The sequence below is a fragment of the Malus sylvestris genome, chromosome 13 (genome assembly GCF_916048215.2).
Source record: "Malus sylvestris chromosome 13, drMalSylv7.2, whole genome shotgun sequence".
Classification (NCBI taxonomy): domain Eukaryota; kingdom Viridiplantae; phylum Streptophyta; class Magnoliopsida; order Rosales; family Rosaceae; genus Malus; species Malus sylvestris.
Genome location: NC_062272.1, coordinates 28592235 through 28603436, shown reverse-complemented (window position 1 = coordinate 28603436; position 11202 = coordinate 28592235). Strand labels below are relative to the sequence as shown.

Below are 11202 nucleotides of genomic sequence, written 5' to 3'. Positions count from 1 at the left end.
ACTGCCTCGGTGTTAGCTTCGGTATCAGGTGTGCTATGCTGGGGTAAATGGCCACGCATGTGGCATTCAAAGGTGTGTATGTTTCATACCTCGGGGTAGGGCCTGTCCTGACACGTGCTTGGCCCACTGTGTTAATTACCTGAGGGCGGGCATTATCGTGGCGATACCCTTGGTTATCGCAATAGTGTCCCTTACTCCTTTTACTAAAATGAGACTGGTGAGGATGGAAATCTTTCCTTTTGCCTTGAGGTTGATATGTCTCTTGACTTGGCAAAGTATTAAGTAAAGCAGGGGGAGGCACCGTTGCCGTTTGGAAGGTCGAGGTCTTCTCATTTGGTTGGATTTGGCTTCCACTCCCTACTTGTTGATAAGGGGTGGCTGTGGGGGTTTCCCTTGATATGTCCTTGCCTCGGCAGAGGCATAGTTGTAAGCATGTGCCATCACCTCAGAGTAAGTCTTCCAAGTGTTGGCATTGATCATGTACTTGAAGAAACAATCACGTAGGCCTGCCGTGCAGGCTTTGAGGGCAGTCTTATTGTCTGCCTCGGCACAACAGGAATACTTATGGCTGAAGCAGCCAGCATACATACATAATGACTTGTTTGGCTTCTGGCGAATAGTGTACAAGTCATCCGTAAAGTGCAAGCGATCGGTCTGGAAAAAGTGTTGAGAAACAAACAGTTTCTTCAATTCCTCAAATGAGTCTACCGTTTTAGATGGAAGACGACAATACCAATTTAGAGCTCCGTCAAATAGGGTGGAAGGGAAGAGAAGACATCGCACTTCGTCAGTGTGCATCCGGTATGCCATGGTGATCTCAAAGAGGTTAAGGTGTTCAATCAGGTCCTGCTTTGTCTTTACTTGGAGGAGAGTGTCAAGGATCCTCCTTGTAAGAGGGCCAGGCCTAGGTTGGTTCCAATCAGGTATCTTAGCTTGTCGTTCGGCCTTTAACTTGTTTACTTCCTTAAGGAGCTGTAGGGCAAGAAGGTCCTGAGTGGAGTCATGTACCACTGAAGCTTTCTTTCATAAATCTCCATCTCCTCTTGGAAGTAGGAAGGTTTGACCAAGAGCATGTGATTTTTCCCTGGACTCGCCGTACTGACTTCCAAGGTATGTCTGTCGGAATATCTCTGAATCCCCTATACTTTTGTGTTCCTCTAAGACTTGTTTCCCCTTCCCCAAATTGATAACTGGCCTGGGACATGGGAAGGGATCGAGTCTTTCAGAGACCCTTGGGTCATTGATCTTCGAGCTTACATGGATGGGATTGTCTCGACGTTGCTTTAGGAAGTCTCGACAGTTGCGAAAGATGGCTTTCGATCCTTCCACTCCTTCTGTAAGGAGGTGCCTTCCTCCACTTCTCCTGCTTCGGGTCGAAGCAACTGGGTTGAAAGAAGTCTCATGTTGGTCGCCATTTCGATGAGTAGCTCGCTCCTTGATAGGAATACCCATGTTGAGGGAAAATGACCTTCCGTGTTGGGGGGCACCCAGTTAATGGTTGACTTCCACAGTGGTGATGAGCTCGTGTGTTTTAATATATCTAGCCTCATGGAGCATCTCGAAGACCTTCTCATACTGCTCTTGGAGGATCTCATTCTTCATCGCTATCTTGTTGTTCTGAGCTTCCAGCTCATCGACTTTAGCCTGATGGTATCGTCTTCACTTGCCTTAGCTGTCTCATAGGTAGATGTGGCATCTTCTCTAGAAGTACTCTTCCTCCATCCAGGGGTGGTATCTTTAACTGGTGGAGATGCACAAGGTAATGTATCAAGTTCACTTGAAGCTTACCTGTAGTTTCAGGCTTGGTCAAGCGCGATACAAACCATGTAGTAGGAGTCCCCCAAGTCGCCGAGATAGGGGATCTGCTGAAAGAGGTGACAGACAAGGTAAGCAATCAGAGCTCCAAGCAATCAGTCCCAGATCAGAAGTTTGATTTCGAGTTCCGACTGATTGTTCTCATTCTCCCTATCTTGCAGGCAGCATGAAGGATAAAGAGAAGAAAAAGGAGAATAGATGATATGAGATACTTTTGCTTTTGAAGAAGTAACTTTCCACAGGCTTATTCTTGAACTTGGCTGGAGGGTTTTCTGGTTTCCTGCAGAGTATAAGGCCGACTGAAGAATTTGAGGGTCAAAACAAGTCCATCAAATCTAGAGTACGTTCGACCCTGCTGATATGGGATACTTTTGTTATTGACAAAGTAGTGGATGTATCGGCACGTGTTCTGTTACGCTTGTCTCCACATGCTTCCTTGTATCCTTCTCATTTTCCCTATCTATTCCTCAGGCAGATGTGGTATCTTCTCTAGAAGCATAAGATGTTGAAGATGAGTACTCGAGAGCAATGCCAGGTAAGTAATCAGTTAAAGGGTTCCAGGCAGTCAGTTCCTGACTGGAAGCTTGATTCCAAGTGCTGACTGATTGCTCTCTTTCTCCTTGTCTTGCAGGTAAAAACAAGGCTAAAGGAAAAGACAGGGAAAAAGCATGATATAGGATACTCTTGCTTTTAACCCTGATGATATGAGATATTCTTGCTCTGGTGTAGCTTGTTTGCAGAGGTATTATCTGGGGGAAAGAAACCTGAGTATTTCGAGAGGCTTCGTTGGGAGTGCCCTCTCATATATGAGGAAGGGTTGAGCATTTTTGCAGGTCTGCCTGTCCGTTGAGGATGGAGGTCGACATATATAGGAGTCTCCCTAACAACAAGTAGTAATGCTATTCCTTTACCCTGCTTGGTCATAGCACGGTAGTGGGAGCTGCCAGTTTCACGTGTGTCAGAGCACTTTGAAAAAGTAGTCTGTGGTATCTGGAAAGTTGATGTTGCGTTTGAAGATTACAAACAAGCTTTATCTAAGGAGATCTGGCTCTCAAAGTTGAGAAAGCGGTGCCTCTTCGGTTTTCGAACAAGCAATCCTGTCGGGGATCTGGCTCTCGAGATTCGGAGAACGGTGCCTCTTCGATTTTTGAGAAAGCAATCCTGCTGGGAGTCTGGCTCTCGAGATTCGGAGAAAGGTGTCTCTTCGATTTTTTAGAAAGTAATCATGTTGGGAGTCTAGCTCTAGAGATTCAGAGGGCGGTGCTTCTTCGATTTTGGAGCAAGCAATCTTGTTGGGAGTGTTTTCTCGAATGTGAGTAAAGGATGGGCATGTTTGCTAGTCTACCTTGCCACGGAGCGCAGAGGTTGACACACAGGGACTTTCCAATTATCCAGTAGTGGTGCTGTTCCTTTACCCTTGTGGGTAGTAATATGGTAGCTAGACCTTCAAAATTTATGTGTCTAAACTTTGTTAGTGTTGTTTCTTTGCTATTCTTTTACCCTTCTTGGTCATAGCGATGTAGTGGGAGCTGCAAGTTTCACGTGTCTAAACTTTGTCAGATATCTTTGGCAAAGTTATATGTGGTACCCATGAGCTGATGGTGCGTGTGGAAACTGGATGATTGAACAGTAAGATTCATGTGCTTTCTACTTCACCAGAAATCTTCAACAGAATGCCCGTAATTTCAGCAAAGCTGAGTGTGCATGTGACAGGTGCTGACAAGGCTGAAAAAAGCTGGTGCCTCTTCGATTTCTGAGATCGGCCCTCGTGGTCTCTGAGCAGCCCAGCTTTTGAGAAAGCAAGCGCCTCTTCGATTTTTAAGATCGGCCTTCGTGGTCTTTAAGCAACCCAGCTTTTGAGAAAGCAAACGCCTCTTCGATTTCTGAGATCGGCCCTCATGGTCTCTGAGCAGCCCAGCTTTTGAGAAAGCAAACGCCTCTTCGATTTCTGGGCAGGCGCCTCTTCGATTTCTGAAGCTCCGTCGAGTGCAGATTTTTATAGAGGTTGGCATTAAGTTCCAAAGCACACTTGAATCTCCACTAGTAGAAGCTCCCTTCTTGCACTTCTAAGATCTTGATTTGTCCAACCTCTTATCTCTTCAACACCTTTGAAAATGTCTGGCCCCTCCGACCGTCGTTTTGATTTGAACCTTGTTGAAGAGGCAGCCACGCCTTCCCCAAACAACATATGGAGCCTATCCTTTTTATCCCCTACTGGTCCTCTTACCTTGGGGATTCCGTGATGAAGAATGATATGACCGCTGCGGTGATGGCCAGGAACCTTCTCACTCCCAAAGATAACAGACTACTTTCCCAACGATCTGATGAGTTGGCTGTTAAGGATTCTCTGACTCTGAGTGTTCAGTGTGCAGGTTCTGTGTCTAATATGGCCCAACACTTATTTGCTCGAACCCGCCAAGTTGAATCATTGGCGGCTGAAGTGATGAGTCTCAAACAGGAGATTAGAGGGCTCAAGCATGAGAATAAACAGTTGCACCGGCTCGCACATGACTATGCTACAAACATGAAGAGGAAGCTTGACCAGATGAAGGAATCTGATGGTCAGGTTTTACTTGATCATCAGCGGTTTGTGGGTTTGTTCCAAAGGCATTTATTGCCTTCGTCTTCTGGGGCTGTATCGCGTAATGAAGCTCCAAATGATCAACCTCTGATGTCTCCTCCTTCTAGGGTTCTATCCAGTACTGAGGCTCCGAATGATCCCCCTCCGGTGCCTTCTCTGTCTGGGGCTCTACCGACTGCTGAAACTTCTCCTAAGCAACCTTTGTGAAGGCTCCCTCTTGTTTGTTTATTTTGACTCATGTATATGTACATATTTGCAACTTATCGGGGATATCAATAAATAAGCTTTGCTTCATTTCAACGTATTGTGTTAGATACACCAAAACCTTCTTCACTGAGTGGGGTCGGCTATATGAAACTTAGAACGCCATTGTGATCGGTCCTGTGTCATGACCTCTGTTAGATCCAAAGTTTTCTTAGGTCTTCCTCTACCTCTTTGGCCCTGAACCTCTGTCCCGTAGTCGCATCTTCTAACCGGAGCGTCAGTAGGCCTTCTTTGCACATGTCCAAACCACCGTAACCGATTTTCTCTCAGCTTTCCTACAATTTCGGCTACTCCTACTTTACCTCGGATATCCTCATTCCTAATCTTATCCTTTCTCGTGTGTCCACGCTGTTGGAAATGTGCCCTGAAACCAATCATATGATGATACTTTACGGACATTTCACATGTTAAACTAATCTAGTTTAATATCAAGGGAAAATATTATTGTTTAAGCCGTCTCATATAAATGTTATACGCTTAAACGATAAGTCCAAGGAATATGTGATTGGGAGAATGAGATCTAAAGAAGTTAGATTCATGAGACTATTCTTTCGTAGACACATCCTAAACGTTCCTGATCATAGGATTGCCAATTGGGCATTGATAGTCCGTTAAGATCAGTACGTGCTGTGTCCTCTCTCAGGGAGAGTGACTAGTCTCAAGTCATTGGTGTGTGTGACATCAAGACAAGTACGTAGGTGCTCAATAGAGAATGAGTTCACTGAACACGATCAACGAAGAGTTCTCATATTCATGTCACATGAGAACTCATGGTTGGGATAATGCAAAGTAGTCCCTTGACCTGAGGCATCATAGTTGTCTTGTGGTTAGGTACTTGATCTTTGATTATGTCAAAGTCACCCCATCCGCGGGTGTCCACGGCATCGTCGGGGTTAAGCCACTTAGCCATGGAGGCAAGTGAATGCGCAACAAGGGATCTCTAACCTTCAAACCGTTTGAGGGAGAATACTCTATGATATGATTAAGAATCTCTGGCCAGAGTATGAATGAGATTTAGGAAGTCGTTCCAAATCACATTCAAGGTAATCATATAAGCACACGAATCACATTGGATAGTAGACATGAATAAACTATCAAACCAAACAATGTGGTCAAGAGTATTGTATTAGAGAAAGACCGTATTGCATTTGTAATCCTAAACTGAATAGGTTCTCCACCTCTTCTGATTAGCTTGGGTAACCATGATATGCTGCTAGGTGTCACTCATGGTTTGTGGAAGCCTTAAACGTGTATAATCACCAAAGGGAGAATTGAAAGTAAGTTTCAATTCACAATCGATTTGAAATGGTTTTAATCGCCCACTGCCTCACTAAAAGGAACCTAATGGATCGTACACCGTGTAAGGTCGAGATTGAAGAAACAATGGAGATGAGTAAGAATAATTAAATGGTTTAATTATTTATGGCAAGGATTAATTAATATGTTAATTAATCAAACGAATAAGTTCGTTAAAGACCTCGGGATAGTTTTGGGCCTCAAGGCCCAATGGGCTTCGAATGTCAAGCCCATTGACTTAAGTTGTATGACAACTTAATGAAAAATAATTCACAAAGGCCTGAAAAGCCCAATGAAACCCTATGGCCGGCCATTTTGTTAAAGGAGTGGGTTTTGGACTTAATTACAAGTTTGCCACTCAATGAATAAAGGTATAAATATGACTTTATAGCCAAAATTCATTTAGGGTTTCTTTTATAGAATTGGAGAGAACATATCTCTCTCTTTTCTCTCTAAGAGGCCGGCCCCCTTAGAAGGATTAGATAGTAATCTTTCTCCTCCAAGGTCACTCATTTCTTCTCCAATCTAACCTTGGTGAAGAGACTTAGAGGTTCTCAATTTTGGGAACTTGGAGAACCATTTTCATCCATCCAAATCCATAGATCTAAGATGCAAGGAATGGAGGCCCTCTCTTTGGGTGATTAGCCTTTGCTTATGCAACGAGGAATCTACAAATGTATAATTTCTCAACTAACAAATGTTGTTTTAAGTTGAGTCAAGGTTCACCAATATACTAGGCTTTGAATTTCATGGTTAATGTTTTGTTTTTTAGTGCATGCAAGCGTGATTCCGCCTTTTAATTGTTAATTGCATGCTATAGATGTTGCTCAAATGAACATGTTTTTCACAATATTTCCTTCACACGCATCCAATGAAGCATCCTCATCTCCGCTACACCCATTTTGTGTACGTGTTGATGCTTCACCGCCCAACATTCTGTGCCATACAGCATCGCCGGCCTTATTGCCATCCTATAAAATTTTCCCCTGAGCTTCAGTGGCATACGGCAGTCACACAACACGCCGGATGCACTTTTCCACTTAATCCATCCAACTTGTATTCTATGGTTAAGATCTCCATCTAATTCTCTGTTCTTTTGCAAGATAGATCCTAAGTAGCGAAAACGATCGCTCTTTGGTATTTCCTGATCTCCGATCCTCACCCCTAACTCATTTTGGCCTCCATTTGCACTGAACTTGCACTCCATATATTCTGTCTTTGATTGGCTTAGGCGAAGACCTTTAGATTCCAACACTTCTCTCCAAAGGTTAAGCTTCGCATTTACCCTTTCCTGAGCATCTATCAACACTATATCGTCTGCGAAAAGCATACACCAAGGAATATCATCTTGAATATGTCTTGTTAACTCATCCATTACCAACGCAAAAAGGTAAGGACTTAAGGATGAGCCTTGATGTAATCCTACAGTTATGGGGAAGCTTTCGGTTTGTCCTTCATAAGTTCTTACGGCAGTCTTTACTCCTTCATACATATCCTTTATAACTTGGATATATGTTACTCGTACTCCTTTGTTCTCTAAAATCCGCCAAAAAATGTCTCTTGGGACCCTATCATACGCTTTTTCCAATCTATAAAGACCATGTGTAAATCTTTTTTCTCATCTCTATATCTTTCCATCAATCTTCGTAAGAGATAGATTGCCTCCATGGTTGAGCGCCCTGGCATGAACCCGAATTGGTTGTCCGAAACCCATGTCTCTTGCCTCAATCTATGCTCAATGACTCTCTCCCAGAGCTTCATTGTATGACTCATTAGCTTAATACCCATATAGTTCATGCAATTTTGTACGTCGCCCTTATTCTTGTAGATAGGCACCAAAGTGCTCTTTCGCCACTCATTTGGCATCTTCTTTGTTTTCAAAATCCTATTGAAAAGGTCAGTGAGCCATGCTATACCTGTCTCTCCCAAGACTTTCCACACTTCGATCGGTATATCGTCTGGGCCCACTGCTTTTCTATGATTCATCTTCTTCAAAGCTACAACCACTTCTTCCTTCCTGATTCGACGATAAAAGGAGTAGTTTCTACACTCTTCTGAGATACTCAACTCCCCTAAATAAGTACTCCTTTCATGTCCTTCATTGAAAAGATTTTGAAAATAACCTCTCCATCTGTCTTTGACCGCGTTCTCTGTAGCAAGAACCTTTCCATCCTCATCCTTGATGCACCTCGCTTGGTTTAGGTTCCTTGTCTTCTTTTCCCTTGCTCTAGCTAGTTTATAGATATCCAACTCTCCTTCTTTAGTATCTAGTCGTTTATACATATCGTCATAAGCCGCTAACTTAGCTTCTCTCACAGCTTTCTTCGCCTCTTGCTTCGCTCTTCCATACCTTTCACCATTTTCATCGGTCCTGTCCTTGTATAAGGCTTTACAACATTCCTTCTTAGCCTTCACCTTTGTTTGTACCTCCTCATTCCACCACCAAGATTCCTTTTGGTGTGGAGCAAAGCCCTTGGACTCTCCTAATACCTCTTTTGCTACTTTTCGGATACAACTAGCCATGGAATCCCACCTTTGGCTAGCTTCCCCCTCTCTATCCCGCACACACTGGGTGATTACTTTCTCTTTGAAAATGGCTTGTTTTTCTCCTTTTAGATTCCATCATCCAGTTCGTGGGCACTTCCAAGTCTTGTTCTTTTTTCTCTCTCATTTGCTATGTACATCCATCACCAACAAGCGATGTTGATTAGCCAAGCTCTCTCCCGGTATAACTTTGCAATCCTTACAAGTTATATGATCCCCTTTCCTCATTAGAAGAAAATCTATATGTGTTTTTGACGACCCACTCTTGTAGGTGATCATATGTTCTTCTCTCTTCTTAAAGAAGGTGTTGGCTAAGAAGAGATCATATGCCATTGCAAAATCCAAGATAGCTTCCCCATCCTCGTTTCTCTCCCCAAAACCATGGCCACCATGAAAACCTCCATAGTTGCCTGTCTCTCTGCCCACATGTCCATTTAAATCTCCTCCTATAAATAACTTCTCCGTCTGGGCAATTCCTTGCACCAAGTCTCCAAGGTCTTCCCAAAATTTCTCCTTTGAACTCGTATCCAACCCTACTTGAGGTGCGTAACACTAATCACATTGATGAGTTCTTGTCCTATTACAATCTTGATTGCCATGATTCTATCTCCTACCCTCTTGACATCTACAACATCTTGTGTCAAGGTCTTGTCCACGATGATGCCAACACCGTTTCTCGTTCTATTTGTGCCCAAATATCAAAGTTTAAACCCTGAGTTTTCTAGATCCTTTGCCTTAAGACCAACCCACTTAGTTTCTTATAGGCACATAATATTTATCCTTCTCCTCACCATAACTTCCACTACTTCCATAGATTTTCCCGTTAAGGTTCCTATATTCCATGTTCCTAAATGCATTCTACTATCTTGAACTCTACCCTTCTGTCCTAACTTCTTCACCCTCCCCCGTCCAATAGGATCAAAGTACTTCTTTTGTGTGTCCTGTGTAAAGTTGATAGGAGCATATGCTCCCAAACAACTTTGAGTGGAGTCGTTCGAAAAGAAGTTTCTATGGCCCCCTTGCTCATTTAACACTGCATCTGGATGCCGATGGAGATACAGCGACCCTTGCTCACTTATCACTGTGCTCGGACCACACAGCGCGCCACTTACGAGTGACGCCCTAGCTTTAACGCGATTTCGTTCTAGATTCATTTTCATAAGGATTCGACGTAATCGAGGAGTGCCGGCTGTCAGGTCATTCTGGATTCATTTTCATAAGGATTCGACGTAATCGAAGAGTGCCGGCTGTCAGGTCATTCTGGATTCATTTTCATAAGGATTCGACGTAATCGAAGAGTGCCGGCTGTCGACTACCTGACGCCCTCCCCCTCCTCCTTAAAATTTTAACTTACAAATTTGATCTCTCATAATTACCTTTTACACTTTAGCTTTCATCTAAGGGGAGCAATTAATTGCCACGTCAACAAAAAAAATTTAATATCCTCAGAATTACCTTTTACACTATAGTTTTTATCTAAGGAAAACTAATGAAAAGGGCTTGAAAACTTTGAATTTTAATGATAAGGACAAAATAAAGGGTAAAGTGAATAGTACTAGGATTGACTTTTTAGTGTAAAAATGTGGTTTTTCGTTAAAGTGAACAGTACCAGGTGCTTTTCGTTAAAGTTCCCTTTTATCTAAGGGGCGCAATTGACTGTCAACAAAAAGACGGGTCTTGCATTTAAGTGGCCAATTTGATCAAGTGACTAGCAAATGTGTGACATTTACGTAAGTTCATGTATGATACTACAATTTTAAAAAGATGATATATGAATTTGTTACGTGACCAAAATTTGAGGTAATAAAATGTAATTTTGTTCCAAATTTAACCATTGCTGAGGAAGAAAATCAGGCTGAGGATGATCAGGGATACTCACTCAATTGAGAAGAAAAATAACAAAGTCCACAACTAACAAGAATTCATGTTAAGATCAAGTTCCCTTAATGGACCGCATGGAAGAGAACTTAGTTTATTGATAATGTTCCCAGCTGCATGCACAGAACAAACATAACATTATCACTGGATAAGATGATCATCAACAGAGGCGAGTGCAAAAACAGCGGCGACGAAGGCCACGGCACCTACCACCGGAGAAACCCTCGTTCCTGCAGACAAGAGCACAGTTGTGGTGGCGGAGGCATGTTCCATGGAACCCATGACTCTGTGATTGACAAACCCTTGCCTCAGTTGGTACCACCATCTCTTCTGCATTTACAATTATTTGATAAGAACAACTAAAATAATAAAATAACATATATGACAGAGAGAGGGAGAGAGAGAGTTACGTGAAGCCAAGACAATGAAGAGCAGAAGCAGAAGCCCAAAGCATGATTTCCTCTCCATCACTAGCGAGTAAGGTTTATGTGTTCAACAACAATGGCTGAAAAATAAGCTGAAATTAATCCGATTGTTTCTTTCTTTATTTCTTTGTAGCACAGAGCAAAGGAGGGTGAGTGGGTTCTTATAGATAGAGATCTCTGCTCGAAGACACGTACTACTCTCAACGTGTCACTGTGTCAGGGTGGCGTGATAAAAGACTGACGCGAAACTAAGTGATGATGCATGCACGCAATGCATGCACAAAGCTCAGAGAAAAAGCATCTCGTCACGTGCATTGCCACGTGCATGCTCCTCCAAAAGGTTTTTCAAAAGGAACTGTGCACTGGTTGCAGATCTAGAGGAGGAAAGGCTCCATGGTC

General features: G+C 43.0%; 1 protein-coding gene across 1 annotated transcript; it reads right to left on the bottom strand.

The window, feature by feature from the left end:
- Positions 1 to 10362: 10362 nt before the first annotated feature.
- LOC126597245 (defensin-like protein 1) lies at positions 10363 to 10950 on the bottom strand. Its single transcript, XM_050264029.1, has 2 exons — positions 10789 to 10950; positions 10363 to 10708 (listed from the first exon to the last, which is right to left on the bottom strand). Exons 1-2 carry the CDS (start codon positions 10844 to 10846, stop codon positions 10539 to 10541), a joined length of 228 nt encoding a protein of 75 aa, XP_050119986.1. The 5' UTR covers positions 10847 to 10950; the 3' UTR covers positions 10363 to 10538.
- Positions 10951 to 11202: the final 252 nt, after the last annotated feature.